Here is a 20,944-nt window from a genome sequence, read left to right on the forward strand (position 1 = left end):
CATATTCATGCAATCCCAGTGTAGAGGGGTTAATTCCAACTGCAGTAACATGAATATGTAATCATTTAAGGATTTATAGGGACCCAAAATTAATTTTTGGAATCATGTGTCATTGGGTGGCCTTCAGTAGAATAAGGACAGTCAAAATAAATGAAAACGTATTTCATTTCATATTGATCCCAACTGGAGTTTGTTTAGCTCAGCATTTAAATGTATTTGTTTACTTGGCAAACAAAAATCTTGACATTTTGGAGTTCAGGCAGCAATATTTCTATTCCTGTGTTCTTGTGAAGCTCTAATTACACTGTAAAATTACTACTCCTTTGGTCTTGGTCCAAGTTGAGTGCTCAAGCCTGTCAAATTAAAATCCATGCCAGGCATGCATGATTATTGTTCCTTGTAGATCTTGAAGATCAGGTATTGACTAGAATTAGCAAGATTAGAAAAGAGGTTTTTTCCTGCTTGATTGTTCTCCAAGTAACACTCCTAGAATGAATGCCCAAGAAGTTTGGGAGAAGGCAGAACTGTTATTGTTACATACTGTCCCAGCATATCTTTCAAAGTGCCTTTTCTTGTCATCTTCCAGGCATATAGCAGTGTTTCCGTGCAAGTTGAAAATACTCCCTCAGTTCATTTTCAACTCTCGTGACCCAATAGTGATGGGTGTTGTGGTGGAAGCCGGCCAGGTGAAGCAGGGGACTCCCATGTGTGTACCTAGCAAAAATGTAAGTAAGGCTCTCTTCCCACTGGATGTTTGATCCAGCTGGTAGTTCCTGGGGTGTTGCACCATGGAGTGCTTGTATGCCTTTCCTCAGTGCACAGATTTCTGGCAGGAGATGAGGTTCAGACTTGTAGATCAAGTCTTTCTTCTGGTGCTCAAATATCTTGCTGCTCTCTGCCAGAAGAGTTGAGCCCGGGAGCAGGGCACAAGGAAGTGTGGCTGGAGGGCACCTGCCTGTCAACCACTCTCCTTCCCTGCTGCCAGTTGTGTGCTGTGGTATTGAGTAACAGGCAAAATTGTCATGCCTGGTGGCTAAAAAAGGGGGCAACCAACTCCTGACATTTTAAGGGATAACCAGTTGATATCCCAGATAAGCTGCAGGAGGTTGGTGTCCCTGCCCTTTTCAGGATGGAGCACTTGCTGTGCTCTGTGTTTGCCTGTGCTGGGGCAGCAGCTCTGCCAGTGCTGCACTTCCTGCAGCAAGTCTGTGCCTACAAACAGGAGTTTAGAGAAGGATGTGTGCGCAGAGGTTTGGTGGATGTGTTACAGCTGCTTCATTGTGTTACAGTTTGTCGAAATTGGAATAGTTACAAGTATTGAAATAAACCACAAACCAGTGGATGTTGCAAAGAAAGGCCAAGAAGTGTGTGTTAAAATAGAACCTATTCCTGGGGAATCACCTAAAATGTATGGACGACATTTTGAAGCAACAGATATCCTTGTCAGCAAGGTAAGAGCAATCTGCATTTTTTGAGAGGGCTTAGGACAGTGGCAGCTTGCTTGAAGTGGAAATGTTGCATGAAGCCTGAAAAGCATGGGCGGAGCCTTCTGTCACAGAGTGTGTGTGTGTGGCATTGTGCAGCTGAGGGGCTCTGGAGCTGTGGTTTGAGGTCTGTAATGGTGCCCCTGCAGAGGCCCAAAGGAATGAGGGGCTGTGGCTGGAAAGACCTTGCAGCTCAGAGTGCCTGAGAGGGCAAAATGCCACACTTAATATTCACCAACTACTGTTTGTAGACAGAGCTGGTGCTCAGCAGTCCCCCAGGGCATCACAGCCAGTGCTTGAAATTGCACAATAAATAGCAATCCTCCAGTTGCTCTAATTATGGGGCACCGAGCTTGGATGAGGAGATGATCCCTTGCTCCATCTTTTGCTGTTGGAAGTAAAGCCACAGCTCTCCGCCCTCCCAGCTGCTTTAGTCACCATGTCATAGGACACCCCCTGCCACACACGTGCCAGGGGCCTGTGCCCACAAATTAAGGGTGAGTAGGGCCTGGGACAGGGACAGGGTGGGGTTGCTGGTCCTGTGGGCCCTGGTGGAAGCAGGAGACCTCTCCAGTTCTGGCCTTACTGCATAAGGTGTGGGATGGTCTGTCCAGCTGCAGCCCCTCAAGACCAGATAAGGGACATGGTGTGAGGAGAAGTGAAGGGAAGCATGGGATGGGTCACACAGCTGAGCAGTAGCAAAATGTGGGCTTAGACTGAGTTTACCTGGTGTGCAGACTGCCCTTTCTTCAGATTAACTGTTTCCAGTGTGCTGAAAGCTGCTTTTAATACCTCTGTGTTTCTGATGGGTTTGTCTCGTGTGTTACAGATCAGCCGTCAGTCCATCGATGCTCTGAAGGACTGGTTCAGGGATGAGATGCAGAAGTCTGACTGGCAGCTTATAGTAGAACTGAAGAAAGTGTTTGAAATCATCTAGATAACTTTTACAGCAATGGGGAGGCAGGAATAAATGCACTCTTCCTGTTTTAAAAAAGTTACCAACAAAGTCCTATGTTGAAGACAGTGTTGGATATATGTTTGGGAGGAAAATATGTGGATAAAATGTTTTCCATGAGAAACCAAGAAATTTACACTGGTTTGACAGTGGTCAATTTACATGTTCCCATGGTTCCAATGTGCCTGTTCACCCCTCCTACTACCCTTCCTAATACTGGCTGCTGTTTTAAAGTTTGCCCTTCCCTCTCTTACACCTTCCTTCTACCCTTTTTCCCTCCTTCTCTCCAAAATAAAAGAAATTGAATTTTTATTACAGAACTAAAGCTCTTTCACTTTTATACTGATGAGAGCAGGACTGCAGTATTTGATTAACCAAGCTTCTGCAGACTTTGTGATTCTCGGGACATTTTTGATGTAAGAAATACTTCTTTATTTATGCATACCTCTTTCCTTGACTTTCTTTTCCAACATTCTTCTGCTTTGTGCCTATAGAATTTTTTTTTTAAATAGAAAATTAGGCAATTGGGTATCTCTGTATTTGCTTTGTGTGAAACAATGTTGTAAAGCATAGCTGCCCACCTTTTGCTGCTTGTACAGTTCATGGAAGTCAACCTGTAATCATTCTAATGCAGAGCCACAAATAAAGGAGATGGACATAGCAGCCCATTTGTTTTACAGTTTGCTTCAGTAATCAAAGTTTCACTTCATGGGCTGTGGCCGATGTGGAAAGGCCAGGCAGGGGCCCTCTTGCCTCTCTCTGCTTGGCAAAAGGGTGGAGGCTGTTCCAGCAAAGGAATGCACTTCCTGTGTGCTCAAGGTGGTGATGTCAGCGTTCCGAAGCACGGGAGGGGCAGGCCAGGTGTTTAGCACGGCACAAGTCCCGGAGGAGGTCAGAGCTGGCATCTCTTCCCCAGCTGCTGCTCAGGAGTGTAAGCACCTGCAAACAGCTGCCGGCCAGGGAGCTGTGACTTTGGATGCTGCATCACAGCTGCGGAGTCACCTGACACCGTGGGACTGAGCCAGCTCCAGCGTGGATGTTCGTGATGACCGGAAGTCAGTCTGTAATCCCAGCATTTTCCTACCCCCCCTTCCCCTCTGCCTCCCTGCCTGGGATGACAGCTTGATGTATTCTTACTCAGGCTGTCTCTGGGTAACTCACAGCTCATGTTGATGGGAGCAAAACAAACACTCTTCAAAAGCACAAGCTGGAACAAAAGTGAGGAGCATTTATGCAGCTGAGATTTTTAGCATTTAAGATACTTAAAAGAGTTTAATACGTAACATGCAGTTTGATCAGATTTCTTCTGTCACTTGGATTACTTTTTTTGTTGGAAAAATCTGAATGTTATGATTGAGACTTTGGACTCCATTACAAAGGAACATTTAATAACTCACCTCCTTTGCAAATGGAATTTAATTTTCTGGAGTTTTTTTTTGTTGTTAGACTTTAAACTTGCCATGGAACAGGACCTTTTCACTATGGTTGGTGTGTGGTGCAAATTCGCAGCAGTTGGTGAACAGAATGATCATAGGGAGGAGATTGCATTTAATTGTTAAAATTTTCTTTTGCAAACTATGCAATCATGAAAACTACACTAATAAAAAGTTCTTATGAACACAGATGTCAAATAGTGTGGTCTTGATGTATTCTGCATTGTTTCCTCAAACAGGCAAGGGTGTTCTTCCCATAGGTTAACTCTGGGAAATGGATATGCTACTTTGGCAGGCTCCTGTTGTGGAACTTAAATATAGCCTCACAATTAAGGACGGGTCCTTTTAACGATGCCAATTTTAAATCTGTCATCAGCTCCAAAGCCAGGGATGTACCTGAAACCTGACTAGTAAAATACCTGCTTCAGTTTCAGCAGTACCTGCTGCAATGGGCGCAGTTGTGCTGTTTTTCTAAACCAAGGGGAAGAGAAAAAGGCAGCTTCAAAAGCAGGAACTGAAGGGGCTCTGCAAGACCCAAACTAGAAACTAATGGAAACTTGAGAGATCTTGATTCAGATAATGTCCATCTCTCTCTAGACACGTATCTATGACTTGATGCAAGTGAATGAGCACCCTCAGGTGTTTGTACACATGGATCAGATTCCCCCAGCCTTCTCAAGGCCCCAGCTCTCCTTGTGTTGTGGAAGAAGCTCCACTCCCTTAGGCACCATTGGGGCCTGTGTTGAGAGTGGCCCTGTGTCTCTCTTGTACTGAGGAGCCCAGCACTGGGCTCAGCACTGCAGGTGCCTCTCACCAGTGCTGAGCAGAGGGAACAACCTCCTGCCTTGACTCCTGGGGATGATCTTCCTTGTGCAGCCTGGCAAGGTGGCAGGCCCAGGCCTTCCTGCAGAGCTGGCCCCTCCCTGGGAGCAGAACCTGGCACCTCTTTATGCTGCACTTCACGAGGTTCCCAGCGTTTGCTGGGTCTCTGGAAGCAGCACCCCCCACCCTCTCAACCCACCCTGTGTCATCAGCAAAGTGCTGAGGGCACGCAGCCCCCTCCTCCAGGTCCTTTACAAAGGTGATGGATAGGACTGGACGTAGTACTGGCTCTGGGTACTACTTGGGCCTGGTCCCTAACAAGACTTTGTACCAGTGCCCAGGTGTTTTCAATAAACTTCTCTCTCTCTCTCTCTCTGTCCAGCCTGTACTTCACCAGCTTGTCCCTGAGGATGGTACAGGAGATTTAATGAAAAGCCTTACTGAAGTCAAGGGAAGTGACATCTCCTGCCCTTCCCTCATCCATCACCTGGCTGTAGAGGGCTGCCAAGTTGGTGCCTCTCCCAGTGTCTGGTATGAGGAAGCCAAGGGCACAGCCTAAGGCTAAAACCTCGCTGCCACTGCTGTAAGCAGCTTTCTCTGCCCCAGCTGTACTGTCAGCTGCAGCAGCTCCTGCCCTGTGCTAGGCAAGGTGCTTCCAGCTAAGCTAGTGGTGCAAATCCTGCTCCAGGGTTAGCTCCAGTTTGCATTCCTGCTCTCAATTCTGTCCCCAGCATGATGTGGGATACTTCTCACCTCCCCCCATCACTACTTCAGAAGAGATTTTTCTTACCAACTTGGTTTTTGGCAAGTGGTCTTCATTCTCTCCAGGCACCTGAACAGCCTTGCTTCAGCATACTGGGTCAAGTTCAACTGTGCGAGGCTGGTGCACACCTGGAAAAAGCAGACTTGCCCCAAACATGAACTGCAGGGATGCAAACACAGCCCTGAGCAGGGACACAGTGATGGGACAGTTTATTTTGCTTCTGCTGCTCCCTACAGCCTATTTTGTACTGCATGCAGGAAATGCATGTCACAGGCTGGGGAGAACTGTGGTGTTTTAGACTTGGCTCTATCTTGAGTAGGAGCAATGCAGAGGACAGACACAGGCTTGAACAATGCTCCATGCTGGCTACTCTGCCCTCCTTTACAGTGCTACTTCAGGGTGACTTGCTTTCCTCCAGAAGCACGGCTCCAGAGGTGACAGGACACCCACCCAAGGTCAGACAGCACCCAGGCTTCAGCTGTGTTCTTCAGGCCACCCTGGCTTGAATCTTTGAAGGATGAAATCGAAAATGAACTAATATTCTTCCCTCACCTTAAAATCTGTAATAAAGTTAGTGTAGAAGAAACAAAAAGTGGCCAGGTACATGTACAGCAGCCTCCTCCATGTGTTGAGGCAGTGCTACTGTGTAAAACTTTGTGAAATGAATCAAAGCTGCAGCTTTAGTAAAAGGGGTTCACTATATTCAAACTGAAGCATCACAAAATAGAATCAGTACAAAAATATACATACAGTTCTTTATTAAACAACTGTAAACACTTCACTGTAAAAATCCATAAAACTTTATAAACAAACATTTTGTAAATAGATTCTATACTACAATAAAAGAATTTTAACACAATTATTTACATGCAATACTGACAAATTTGGCACTTTCTGAAAAGAAATGTACAAAACACTTTGTTGTTTAAAAAGAAATTTGAAATTATAAAAACTCAGGGCATTACTATCATGCACTTTGCAAATACCTCACAAGCACTTATGGCACAGCTAGCAGAGAGCTCCAGGCTCTCATCAAGCTCTTTACTACAAGTTCAGATAACTTTTAATGTGCTTCCGTAAGTTTGTTGTAAAACTACCTGAACATTGTCAAGAATGAAGTCAAATGCCATATTCCAAACTGATTCCACAGATGACTGCATTAACCTGAAAGGGAAAAGGAAGAAGAGGCTGAAAATTACCATTACAGAACCAGTCCTTTTTACAATCACTTTTGGTCTTCACACTGCAAAACAAGATCACAAAAGTTCCCCACGAATGGAATTTTGATTCAGTCCTGATAAAGTCCTCCCTCGCTACTTAAACACACCAAGCCTTACTTGACGCCACAGATTCCTGGTGTGAGCAGTGTCACAGCAGCTTCTGAATGCTTGCATCTGGCAGTGGTGTGAGCCTGTGAATGAAGTGCTAGGTGACCTTCCACCAATTTCATACCAAAGACCAGAAATGGCAAGCTTCTGAATCCTATTTTAACACTCCAACTTCTTCCCCCAGCCCGTTTTTAAGTTTAAAAGCACTCATCAATGGAATGTCTAATGGGCTTGTGGCCTCACAATGAAGCATCTAGTGTATGAACTCTGACAAAAATAGCCTGAAGTTCACAAATACTAGCAATTAAGTTACCTTTTCATGTACTTAACAACCAGATCTAACTTTTCCAAGTCTTTTTCTTCTATTAGATCAGTACAATATTTCACAACCTGTAGAATGTCTTCTTCCATAGGATCTGTAATAAAAAAAAAAATTAAAGAATGGTATCGTATCCTCTTCTCTAAGTATACTTAGAATACAATCACAGAATAACGGGAATACAACAGAAAGAAATCCTGCAGTGTCAGCACATCAGGGGCCAACCTGACAATTTCTGTATTCCCCACGCAGCTTCCTGACATCAGAAGCTGTGCACATAGCAGGACTGCAAGGTCCTGAAATACCTGTCTTGTAGACCTTTTCTTTTTTTTCAGTAAGAACAACTGACAGCAAAACTAGCAGTAACCGAAAAGAGACTCGGATTTAGAATGGAATGGCTGTTTTGAAACTCTTAGGAGAATAATAATGTCCAGGTTAGGAAGGTCAAATTTCCCAAGGTTTTAAGGAGTTGCTATTTGTTTGACATAATTCAAATCACAATTTAGCAAGAGTGTCCCATTTGCACACTTTTTTTTTTTCTAGGGTTCTTTCCAGCATTTATTTTGACAAAAACTCAAACCCTGCACTCCTTTGCCTCTAAAATGACATCTTCATAGAACAAAATGAATTCCCTTTCAAGAGCTTTCATCTTAGTGGTTGCGATATGCTGGAAAAATACAGAAAACCTCAGACACAAGTACCATCAAGGCATAGGACAAGGGCCTGACACAAGGGTTGAAGAGAGAGCATGTAAATTTTCATGATGTTAAGCAAGACACAGGAGCTGGCAAAACCACAGAGTAACAACTGATAGAAAGAATCAAATTCTCCAAGACTGCCAAGGCAGTAAGGATTCAAGAGTACTGTGAAAAATAAGCAGCAAAAGGAAGAGTGAAGGAGAAAGTAAGTATAAAAAGCCTACTAAAAGCAGTTTTCTTTGTGATGCATTGCAAGATCAGCCTCAGTGTGACACCCCGCACCTGAGATAGTTGTGATCCATTCTTTCAACAACGTCTTTACATCGTTGAATTCCACAGCTCCAGCGAGGTTTGGCGCTTGAGGCCTGAATGAGCCTGGCTGCTGCTCCGTCTGCAGAGCTGACGGGCCTGAAGAATCCGAAGTTGATGGAACTGCTTCTGCCTGTTCCAAACATAGAAGTGGATAATGCTCAGTCTGACAAATATGGAAACACCATATACATACAGATAAGTGTCAGTAAAGAATCCAGTAAAGAAAAACCATGCATTTGTGAACATGAACGCAGCCTACAAAAGCAGACACAGCTTTACCAAAAGCTGTTAAGTGTTTTAAGTACCTGAGCAGCTGGTCCTTCTTGTTTCAAGAAGCCATCTATTAGCTTCTGTGGGCTTCCAGATGTAGCTGGCATGGTTTTTGCAGGACTACCAAGAAGTTTGTTTTTCAAAGGACTCTGAATCTTTTTTACAGGACTGACTAGATTTTTTTTCCGTATTTTCTTCTTATTTTTCATAGTTGTATGCTTCAGGTGTAGGAAAGGATTTTTTGACACTGAAAAACAGGAACAGTCAGTGGTTGATACATTTAAAATTTAATACTTTTCCACTGAAAGGGGGATTCTGTATCTTCCACAAAAATCTAAGGATCACTTGAGAAAACACAGCCTAGACAAAGCAACTTTAATACATACACACCATTCCAGATCCTGGCAAGGTTTCAAGTATTTGAAAAGCACTGTTGGACTTTAAGTGTACTCAGAGGATACTCAGCTATTCATAAGCTTTTTAATGTGAGCATTTGAGTACTTGAATATAAGCAGCTGGTGCAATCTGAATCTACTGGACAAACTGCCTCGCCTCAGTCAGAGTACTGTCTCACCAGTGTTATCAGCAAAGCCAGCAGTGTAAAGCCCCCACAATGCCTTTTTCAGAGTTTATGAAGGAAATTGCTCTCACTCCATCATTCTAACGTATCTGCATTAGTCCACTGGCTATGAAATCAGGGAGTGATTATAATTAAAATGCAGTGTTTAACTGGCAATCAACCCAATAACATTTACAACCTATTTTTATGACAAAGCATGTTCACAGGGAATTAGTCTTATTTCTTTCTACTGATTACAAAAAGGAGACCTGGATGATGAGCTCAGAGTAAAGCCACCTGACTATCAGACATACAGTGAGGTGCAGCATATCTCTCTCTAGCTACCCAAAAGCCATGCCAGTGCTATGGGTTTCAGGGAACCATGAGAATGCTCCTTGAACACAGTTTAACTACCTTAAGAAGGTGCAATACTTTAAATCACAAGACACATCAAGTTTAGATTCCACTCTGCAAACATATGGACGTGGGTAAGTTTAGTGCCTCTAAAATGACACAATGACAGAGTCTTAGTGCCAGAGTCCCCATGAACTGAATTATTTGAATTACCCATCTGAGTAACGCTGGGCACCTGTTTGCAAATGGAAACCACAGCTGGTTGTAACTGACAGTCTGTCAAAAATAAATACAGAAATTCCATTGAACACAGCATCTTCAGAGACACTTTGGGTATATTTTCCAGTTTGTTACTTAGGGTTGCATAGCTGTTTGGATAGTAAGCAACTGCTATACCAGAAGACTAATGCAAAACTATATATTCTCACCTAAAGTGTTAGCAGGCTGCTGCTCTGATTGCTTTTGCCTTTGATCATATGCATCTTTCAGTTCTGCTTGCAACTCAGCAGGTAGTGCAGCAAAAACCTCGGGGTCCACCTGAAGAGTAACAGAAGATTAATTTCATTATTTTAGCAGTGAGCAGCACCGTTTGCTTCCTTCTAGGTCACTCACATGAAAAAGGTATTTACATTTCATGCCAAGCAAAAATAAATGAGATATAACTGAAACACTGTGAAGCCCATTGTGCATTTTCTTTGTGTATTTCAGTTTGTAAACCCAACAAAATTTACATTTAATATTACTCCTAATTATTTAATAAAATTACTATTATGAGCATATAATGCACTAACCATCTTTACTCACCTATTGATACCCAGTACAGCTGCATTAAGAGCAGGATTAAGCCTAGCTTAGAGAGCACTCCCTTCAAATTTCAAAACACAAACATTGTGACCATCAGACTTTTGTTCCTCCTTTTCTTTTGGTACTTCTATTTCCTGCAAGCTGCTGTATAACTCAATATTCTTGGAAATGGTCTCACGGAAAAGCCAAGTCCAGCTATGTCATATTTTGACCTAGCACAAAAGTGTTTAATCTCTTTCTCCCACAGTTGTCCACCACTTGCTTGACTGATAAAAGCACAGTCCCTTGCAACTGTCCCAGGGACTTTATTTCTAGACAGGAAATAATTTGATGCCAATTGCCAAACACACTCATATGGACAAAATAAAATGTCTTGTATTATCAGTTATTTTTTCTCACTGTGTGTCTGAAGTAGCAAATCAGTGACAAGAGTCATTTTGTATTTGGAGTTTCCCATTATTACTGGACAGTGTTTTCAGCTCATAATCTTCAAAATCTAATGGAAAAAAACAAACCTATCATTTAGTAGATTAAATCTGCCAGTGGCAGAGTGCCCTTCATTTCACTGATAAAATTCAGAGATGTGCACAAACAACAAAAAATTAGTCAAAACTACAATTACTATTCTGAGGCCACAATGCCATTTCTATCATTATCTGAGATACCGTATTTATTACAATCTGCAAATGTATTAAAATTTATCTCTTATTTTCAATAGAGATTTAAATTTTTTACACCAAAACATGTATGCTATGACAGGGAGATACAGTGTGCAATTCACACACCTGATGTCTAAATAATACAGATCATAAACATGAACATGGCTCTTACAGGTTAGAATTCACCAATTTAGCACAAGTTTTTTCCCTTCTCAGAACTCCATGAGTCAACACAAATTTTTCACCACGCAGAACATGCACTAATTGAAGGAGGAAACGGGAACAGCTCTGATCTCAATTACCATATACATTGTGCAGAACAAAGCACTATAGTGGAATACAGCCAATTACATCACAGGTGTAAGTTATCTTTTTAAATACAAATTTTACTTAATAAAACCTTTTTAAAAAGGTTAGTGTTCTCTGGTAAAGCATTTGAGAGTCAAGGGTTTGGAATGCTCTGAACTGACACTGTGTTTTGTGTACGCCACTTAATTAATGCAGAAACAATGCAGTACACAAACTGGATCCATTTTTGTTATTCCCCCATCACTGCTCTCTCAAGAGAATAACATGGAAAAATTCAGTTAGAAAAGCCACCAGTCGAATTCATATGAATTCTCCAATGTAACTGGAGTTTCAGGTAACTGATTGTACAATGTCCTAACACTGTGATACAGGTATGTGAAAGCTTTCACATTATGGAGAACCTTGGTTTTATAAAGCCATGGATGATCTCAGCATATGGCTATCAGTATTTCTGATGTGCTTATATCAATTTCCTTAGGAGGAATCTGTACCATGTCAAGACAATGTAAGGATGAGACGAAAACTTGCCACCACTAACTAACACCACTACTACAAATGTCATGCATTTCTAGGCATCTGTAATCTTTACTTTTTGCATCCTACACTTCTACAGGATTCAGGCTGCAGAGATATACAGCAGCTATTCTGAATTTTAAGATTACTTCAGCAACTGATGGAAAGGGAATGCAACCTATCTGGATTACTTTTAGAGGAGAACTTTATGTAACAAAGGAAATTTTCCACAAGTTTTCTAATGAATAAATCACTATCAGCCAATTGGCTTTGCACCTGATCATAAAACCTCAGCTCAGACAACAGGAATGAAGAGTTGAAAAACAAACCTTATGAAGCTATAAAAAGATGGCAGGGCATAATTTACACCTGCTGTAAGTAAAGTACTCATTTTGGAGTGGTTGGCAGTATTTCTGTACTCAAAACCTCTTACTACTGATTTCACTGCTTCATGGGCCACAAAGTAGATTTAAATGTTTCTGCACAGTCATAGCATATACACTCCCACAAAGACTTTAAGAGAAAAAATGTGTCAAACTGTACTTAGAGTAAAATGGTATTTCTGAATTAAGACCATGTTTGATGTTAACACTGAAAAAAATCCTCCTATATTAATGAACTGGGTTTAGCTTTTTTTTTTCACCAAGCCTACAGGAAGCTTTTCAACCATAGTATTCTAGGTATTAAACTTGGACCTAACTCAGAGAATGCAAATTGTAAATATTAGTCCTCTTTTTGCCAATAAAGAAAGCTGAATGGCTTTCAGGAGAAAATTTGGAGTATGAGCATAAGGCACTCTCTCAAATAAATAGTATGGATATCCCTGACAAATAAATAGGGAGTACTCAATTCTTCTTGAACTACATCTTCAAACAAAGAGCTGCATTTTTGGATCAAGTAACTGGGTCACAAAATACGTTTGTAGATAGAGACAGAAAAAAACAATGCAAAAAATGAGTGTAAACTAGGTCCTTTTAAGAAAACTTCAAAAAGTAACGCTGTTTTAGAAAATAACGATCGATTCTCGACTACCTAATGATTAGACAGATAAAGCATAAACAAACTAAAAGGAATTTTTATAGAAAGTCATATGCAGTTACTATTCACCGTGAAAAACAGTACTGAGTGGTAAGCCAAGTGTGGAGGGGTGTACTTCAGAGCACAGTCTAATTTAACACACATCTTGCTTATGGACAGATGTAACTACAAAATTTGAAACAGCTGGGGCAGGGAAAACTCAAATATTATTTGCACACTAGTTCCATAGGGGAACCCAAAATCTGCAGTTCAGGAATAAAAATCGACACAACTGTTTCTGAACCAATGAATTCGAATCAAGGTGAGGAAATTTTAGTAACAGAATAGACTACATATTCTTTTAAATAACAATTATGCATTAACTGTTAAGTGGAAGTTCTACACTATTTTCTCTGGATTTTTTGTCGGCTAAGCAACATCATGCCTTAGAAACAGCAACAAATCTCTGTAAATGTGATTAGGTGGTATCACTTCATTTGAGAACAGCAAAGGTGCAAGGAAACAAAAAAATAAAAACACTGCTCCATTTTAAATGATGCAATACAAGATAGTGTATCTCTGGGTAACCCAATCTTTGATTTTTGAATTTTTTTTCTTTTAATTTTTACATTACATTTGTTCAGCACCATCTTAGACTGAAGAGTGGAACGATATTACAAGCATCATTACTGTTACCTGCTGCCCCTTCAGGCCCCTATTTTGACAACCATCTTTGCTCTTTTCTCATCCTGGACATGTTGTATATGAGTCCATTTAAAAACTTCTTATCTCCATATGGAGAGATGCACAACTTTTAGCCATGACTGCCCTTTTCTCAGGAATGTGATACAAACAACCACATCTACAGAAGAAGTTAGCAGAGGCTGCTTTCACTCCATCAGAACACACACAAACAGAGTAAGTCTCCTGTGACTTAGCTAAGCAGGTTTTAGGATTGCTTCAGACTTATAGTTCAGTGTAACTCAGCTGCAATGCAGACAAAAAAGCTATTTACAGACTGGATTGCAAAGTAAACCATATATGAGGGGGTTTTTACATTAAACACAGGCATAGTGATGACTATAATCTTCAGTAAATATTATCATACTATGTTTCTGACAGATAATGTAACATTTAAAAGCAGACTTTTAGAAGACATTAAAGGACCAAGAACAATTTTGGGAAGTCACAGGTTCTAGTTAATGCTGTCTCAAGAAAGAGCTTTTAACTTCCTATAAGTAGTTTATTGATACTGTGCAAACATCCTACCTGTGAGAAAGCTGGCAAGGCTATTACATTGATTCCCATATTGGCATTTGTTTCTTGGAGCTCTGGTATTTGTAAAAGCACTGTTCCAACTGGCTGTGACAGAAGCGCAGTGTTACATCCATTTATTGGCTCTTTTTTGCTCTCTCCGTAACTCTCTCCTTGCTGTACGGTGCACATTTGCTCTACTTGCTCTCGGAGATCAGGTGGCAGAGCTTCTAGCACAGACTTATCTAGCTACAAGTATATAAAGGCTTTTAGTTTTTTCGAAGGAATAGGTAACAGTTATACAGTTATACAGTTCCTGAATTTTACAAAACCTGCTACATATTAACCTGTGTATGCAAACATCTTTAGGAACCTGAGAGTTACACTCTGCAGCAGCAAAATGTCATTTAAGACTAAGCAGCTCAACAAATATGAATGCTCAGTTTTATCTTTTCACAATGATCAGTCTTCTTACCAAAAATCACAGACAGGGTTTCCTCTACAGTTACCTAATGATAAGGAAACCCAAATTCTGACTTCAAATTATACAGGCAACACGTTGATACAAATATTAAATTGATGTCTGGCACAAAGCTGTAAGCAATTAATTTCTCTCTTTACACAGTTCTAGGGTGCATGTTACTGATTTACTTTAGTGGCATTACATATGCTTGCACACTCTCAGACTTGCCAGTTGGACGATGAAATAGGCTTTTACTTACTATCAATTATCAACTGAGATAACCTCTCAGTGTCCAGAAGCTGCTGTGTACAATGACAGCTGCACAAGTGACTGAATGAAAACAATTGACGAGCAGATGTACAGCACCATTTTTCTCACAAGTAAAACTTGAATAAACTGTGTAGAGAAATGCCAACGTTTGCCTCTAAGTTCTGCTGAATAAGACTTCATAGCAGTGTTAGAATAGTTTATCTTTTACCTTTAAGAAGAAAATTTGGAGTTTATGACCAGATTCTGGATTTACAGAGAAGAACCACAAAAATCTATTAAAATCTACTTGGTTTGGTAACAAAGGTTTTGATGAAAGCTGTCTGTATTGTTAATCACTTCAGTTACTCTTCCATGTTCTGTTTGTATTCACTCATTCCAAATTTGCTGCATATATAACTCTATCATTTCCTAGGAATCCTGGGTGTAAAATACCTTCCTGTTATTTTCATTTTCATTTCACACAGTATACAAACAGCAGTGTGGCATTAACTCTCACCACTCTTTCCCTGCACTGAATTTTTTATTACATTCCAGATTATAATATGGTTAAAAGCAGAAGGAAAGATATTGTGCCATAACGCCACCAAAGTTTTAGGAACTCTACTGCACACCTGGTGCATTTTTCACTTGTTTATACATATTCCTCTTATGGAAGCATCTGAGTGTACAGAGCTTCACGTTTTCCAGTCAACTAACTTCTAGATCCAGAGCTGGCTTGGGTATTGCATTATAGGAACAAGTTTCCTGCCAAAAGCATAATTTGCTTCTTAAAAATCGATAAATATTTGAGAAAGCTGTTAAAAAAAATCAGAAATGCTTTTAGAGATTTAAATTACAGACACTTAAATTACAGACTTTTACAGAAGAGCAAGTAAATCTGCTTATACCTAAAATACCTGCAGAATTCTGTGCAGCTGTTTCACAGCAGACCCTTCTAACAGATGTCTACTTGGAACAGCATGTGGGGTGGAAACAATGAAGGCTGTCCCTTCGTTAAAACACACCTAAAAAAAAAATCCCTCAAACCCACAGAAATATTTTACTTAAATAAAGATTGCCCTCCTCTCATCTAAATAGCAGTATCCTGTACAAATGTTAAGTGTGCATCCTAACTCCAACATGATTTATTTTATTAAGGCAAAATACTTCTGCATCAGTAACAGTTACTTACTGTGCACTGTACTTTACTAGAACTCTTTTTATTTAAAAGGAGCTCCTTTTGGGTCTATCCAAATAAGACAGACAATCCCAAGTTATTACAATATCCTGCAGATATTTCATATTCTCAGGTTTACCTGGGAAGCAGATGGAACCTCAATACTCAAATTGAGCCTGGATTTTACACTGATAGGAGAATGCACACCATTCCACTTGACAGCAGACTCGGTGTTGTTGGCATTAGAATTGAGACCAGGTGTGAGATTGGTACCACGAGATGGAAGAAAAGTGCAAGTTCTTGAATTAGAAGATATTTCGAGGTCCATAGCAGCCACAAATACTGTACATATGGAAACAAAATACAGAATGATAATCTAACAGTTATAATTAATCTGAAGATTCAAGACACAGTAAAAGGTAATTTCTAGCATTATTTGCTGAAGAGTTTACAACATATATAGCACAATCATAACACTTTCTATTTCAAAGTATCCTCTGTTACTATTAACTAAAACAAAAAAAACCCGATTGGACTAATCCTATACAAGGTTTTATTAGCAGCATTTTCATTTGCAGCAGCAAACCCCACTCTCAGAAAGTTTATGTTGCCTAATTTATACTGGTGTAATATTGAACATGTATTCCAAAAGGTGATCCATGTTAAGAGTCCTTCGGAACCCATCATTATCACACGTGCCAAGTACAAAGCTTACTGACCTTCCTTATGCTCTTCTTCTGAGCGCTTTTTTGCTTTCTGAACATGAAAAAGATCAATAACTGAATGTGATCCACCAGGTAAATGTCCAGATTGTACTGTTGAGTGAGCTGAAGTTGTTTTACTGATGGGAACTAGCTGCTGTACCTGAATCCCAACCTAAATCCAAAACATAAATGCATTCATTTAATGAAGTTTTAAATAAATAAAATAAATTTTAAAAATCTGTAATTATATCATGATAGCATTGCCTTCTTTGGAATTGGCTGCCTGTTGTGGGTGGGTGAGAGGACAAATAAAACTGTATTGAAATTACACATAAACAGCCGCTAAAAACATCCCAAACAAATCCCAGGAATATCCACCACAATCCAACAACTAAGAAATTACAAAGATACTACCATCTTAACTTCTCTGATACAAAAAAGTGCTGTTAACAGGTTCATGAAGCAATGTGTTTTTTACGAAATTTCTTAGACAATAACAAATTCAGAAACAGTGACAAGAATGTGGTTAGTATTACATCTGGCTAAAAAAGCAATGCTTTTCCCCAAGGACAATGTATACTAAATCCATCACTTCAGTCTACAAATAAGAAAAATACTATTGTTTGACTTGTAGACACTGTTTTTGCAAAGTCTCAGCGGATAAAAGTACTTTGGTAGAATTAGTCTTTTTTGATGAGGTGTTCCTCATTTTTCAAGACATCCTGGTTTTTCATTTAACTTTGAAATACCAGATCAGCAGGGGTTCAAAATGTGTGTCTAATTAAGAATGCACTGGTGCACTGTGTGAGTTTATTGCCAGTCCTCCATAAATGTAAAGAGAAAAACCTCACACTTAGAAAAAGTTGTATATGGGACTCAGAAAGCATGAAGGAGCTAGTGTATATATTTCTACCAGGTCTTCTCCTTTAATAACATAGTAAGATTTTTGTTTATTAACACCTTCTTAGTTGCAATAATGGGATATGACATCATCACTGTAAAAGTTCTTCTTTGTGCTTTTATCTTTTTGCTTTGAAGTATTTCTAAGTTTGAGTTCTAGAACTTAAATGAAACATTTGGAGTGAGTACTGTGTTTGTTGTACTATGCAACTTTGCCTTGGGATTTTTTTTGCCTTTTAGGACAAGAGTTATGTGAAGTCTATGGGACAACTGAGCGCATTTATCTGCCCAAGCATGGGCAAACAACTAAGGGTATCAGTTCAGGATCTTTTCTAGACAGCAACAGGAAAAGACAACTTTAAAGCATGACTCACCTCATGTATAAATAAGGCTTAAGGGGACTAGCTCCCACATAAGACATATACACTGGGCATGTCTGAAATCAGCTGAAAGGAGACTGAGGGACCCTGGATGGATCTGGACTTGACTATATATTCTAGAATGGAAGGGCCCCTCCAGAACTCAACAGAGCCACATGGTCAGCAGTAGTACATTGTTTTGTAAAACATCGTGTCCAAAAACTAGGGGACACTAACTTTAAGAATCGAATACTCTCAAAAGAAATCCAGTGAAATAGAATGACATCACAAATCAAACCCAGCAAAGGAAACAGACAAGAAACTAGAAAAAGACAGGGACAGAATGGTAAATATTTCCTCAACTCCAAGCCAAGGAGCTGACTTTGCAAGGCAACATTGTGAATCAAAACTCTACTTCTATATCCAGATCACAAATTAATGCAAGTCTGTTTTAGAGATTCTCTGTTCCACTTCAACACATGGCTGATGTCAGAACAGCAGCATCATAGCGTCACATTGCTATGACAAAACCAGTGAGATGAGCAAGAGTTCCAAAATAAACCATGAATCAAAAGAGCCAGAAAATCACCTTCAAACAAAGGCCAACCCATAGGCTGGTAACTCTTCTTGCTCTAAGACTTGCAGTCTAGAACAAAAGCTCCTTTAATCTCTATCTTTGATTGGCACTACAAACACTATTTATACTAGTTACATAATTAATGTATGGCAAAAGTTTACAGAAAATTCTAAGACAAAATAAAATTTACATGTGCTGATAGAACAGTAGAAGACACAGTCTTACTTCATTACCACAGGCTGTTTTAAGTTGTGGATTAATTTATATAAAAAAAATTTATTTTTTTATGTTTATGGCTTTGTAACCAAGTTTTTCAAAGGTTATAAAATATAATATGGTTGCATTCACTAATTTACATAGACTTTGTATTACCTACACTTTTGCTTAAGTTTGTTTATCATCTACCATGGAGAACTGAAAATCCATGAAAGACAATAAAGCAGGTGGATAAAGAGAATGAATTTCAGTTTTCCCATTAACTCACCCCACGCATATCGGATATGTTCAGTTTCATTGTGTGAAACATGTTCAGAGTTTCTTTCCCAATTACTTTTGCACTGTCTGTTGCATGGTCTAAAGTCACAGTCCTAGAAAGAATAAACAATTACAATTAAAAAGGAAACTGTTCCACAAATTCTTAAGACAAAAATTCTGTATTAACGTCCCAAGAGGACCCGAAAGAAAGACAGATCATAATTTCTTGGCATACAGAAACAGAACACTGTTTATTTCTTCTGTGGTTTCTTTTTAAAGGTAGTTAAAACTAAGCATGATCTACAGAAAAAGTAAGAAAAGCAGAATACTTACTAACGAATATTCTCAGTAAGCAGTCCACACATTAAAAGGTCAAATTTAGTATATATTTACATATATGCAATCAATTGAAGCCGGTCACAAAGTTTTTGCACAAAAACACACTCGTGCATTTCTATCTTTCACTCAAGCTTGGTTCAGAGAGTTTGCTCAGTACTATTTCAGTTGTCAATTGCCAAATGTTTACAGCAAGAGTTTCAAAAGGAACTCAGGGGAAACAGATACAGGCATGTGCATGTGGATTACAAACAACAAGGAATTAGAATTAATGGCAAGTAACTTTAAACAACATTCCAAATTATCTTAAGCTATGGGCAATTTTTTGCAACAAGTCTAACAAAACAACCTGGCTGTGAGTTTTACAAATTGCCCCTTGAGAGTATGGCAGGGCAGTAGCAGTGCTTGGTAGTTCTGGATTCTCTAATGGCCTAGCCTTTGACATAGGTAAGGACAGAATTTCAACTGGCTCATCAAATGTAGGTGAGTGATGTAAAGTCTTCTCATTGAAATAACTGATGCAGTTTTAGCTCTGGTGGAGTGGGCTCCATAAACAAAATGAAGTTTGGTGTTTTGACAGGGTGCCATCCTGACAACTTACTAAACAATTTGATGGTGTTACTCTGCTTATGAATCTGTCAGAAACCACCATGGAACAGCCAAGTGATCTCTGGAAAGATCTAGTTCTGCCAATATGAAACCAAAAAACCCTCCTACTGTGAATGATATGAAGATCTCCCTAAGCTTTACCTATTAGTATTTTTAAGAAAAAGGGAACAATATCACCACGAGTCTAAACGTACACATAATTTCAGAAAAATATTTTAAAAAGGTCTATGTTGAACGATCAGGACTGGGTTTCAGAGATGCAGTACAAATACCATTTAATCTCAAAAGCTGAATTTGATTTGAAGTGTGTCTGCAAGTTTGAATCCTTTGTAGCACTATGATTATCATCCTAGGAAATCTTGCAGGATGAGAAACCATAGCAAGCAACTTCTGTGAGGTAAGGGAGCAAGAAATGGGTCATGAGCTATAGCTACAGAGAAAATCTTAAACTGAAGAGAGAAGCCGGTCACTTGGGGGAACACCACTCTTGAGATTCTAATCCATTTACTTGGATGCAAACTTTTGGAGTTTACCCTTCCACTGCTAAAAAGCCTTTCACTGGGCTGAACAGAAATGATCGAACAAAGACAGAAATACAGCACCTACAGCATAACCTGGATTGAATGGGGTTGATAAGGTCACTGGAAAGCCAGAAGCAGAAACAGAGACACCACCAAACAAAATCCCGGCATCTGAACCACTTTAGTGATGTGTGAACAATTTTGCACTCTTGAGTGCCCCCTCACCTTACTGAAGACTTCATGAATTAGGGAAATTTCAGGGCATGTGTACATTTGTATGCCTGACCACAGAAAAGGGGTACAAAGCACTGATCTGTTCATGAGAACGCACTCTGACACTAGTTAAAGCGAAGGAGGAATAAGGCTCTATGCCAATGCACACTCAATATTACAGATTAGGCTGCTAAGAGTAAATCTTCAGCTTGAAGAATTCAGGACAGCCAGAAAACAAAAGTACAAACTGATGGATTTTCTTCTTGATATATATACCAATTCTAAGAAGTGATGAGCTTCTTATAGTGAAACATGAATTTTGTAGTTTCGGTTTTTATTACAGCTGAATTGAATTCTATGTAACAAGATCACAAGCACGACAGGTTCTATGCATGCAACCTACTGTTGAACTACTGTTCAACTGTTGTCCTACTGCTGAACTCTAACCCACTGAAAAAACTCCTGGGCATGTGGATGGTGCAGGGCCATGCACTTGGACTTGATGATCC

General features: G+C 39.8%; 2 protein-coding genes across 7 annotated transcripts in view; one reads left to right on the forward strand and one right to left on the reverse strand.

The window, feature by feature from the left end:
- EIF5B (eukaryotic translation initiation factor 5B) overlaps positions 1-4,061 on the forward strand; it is a 37,013-nt gene extending 32,952 nt beyond the window's left edge. For both annotated transcript variants that reach the window (XM_048325435.1, XM_048325445.1), the window contains exons 22-24: positions 587-725; positions 1,290-1,451; positions 2,314-4,061. In XM_048325435.1, the coding sequence (XP_048181392.1) occupies positions 587-725; positions 1,290-1,451; positions 2,314-2,421 (409 nt within the window). In that variant the 3' untranslated portion in view covers positions 2,422-4,061. The remainder of the gene's footprint in view (positions 1-586; positions 726-1,289; positions 1,452-2,313) is intronic.
- A 2,139-nt stretch (positions 4,062-6,200) lies between these two features.
- Positions 6,201-20,944, reverse strand: part of REV1 (REV1 DNA directed polymerase) — a 56,211-nt gene continuing 41,467 nt past the window's right edge. For all 5 annotated transcript variants that reach the window (XM_048325596.1, XM_048325586.1, XM_048325606.1 and 2 more), the window contains 9 exons: positions 18,767-18,869; positions 16,462-16,618; positions 15,882-16,084; positions 13,869-14,102; positions 9,726-9,834; positions 8,420-8,631; positions 8,085-8,244; positions 7,099-7,201; positions 6,201-6,621 (listed from right to left, as the gene is read on the reverse strand). In XM_048325596.1, coding sequence (XP_048181553.1) covers positions 6,510-6,621; positions 7,099-7,201; positions 8,085-8,244; positions 8,420-8,631; positions 9,726-9,834; positions 13,869-14,102; positions 15,882-16,084; positions 16,462-16,618; positions 18,767-18,869 — 1,393 coding nt within the window. In that variant the 3' untranslated portion in view covers positions 6,201-6,509. The remainder of the gene's footprint in view (positions 6,622-7,098; positions 7,202-8,084; positions 8,245-8,419; positions 8,632-9,725; positions 9,835-13,868; positions 14,103-15,881; positions 16,085-16,461; positions 16,619-18,766; positions 18,870-20,944) is intronic.

The sequence above is a fragment of the Corvus hawaiiensis genome, chromosome 2 (assembly GCF_020740725.1).
Source record: "Corvus hawaiiensis isolate bCorHaw1 chromosome 2, bCorHaw1.pri.cur, whole genome shotgun sequence".
Lineage (NCBI taxonomy): Eukaryota > Metazoa > Chordata > Aves > Passeriformes > Corvidae > Corvus > Corvus hawaiiensis.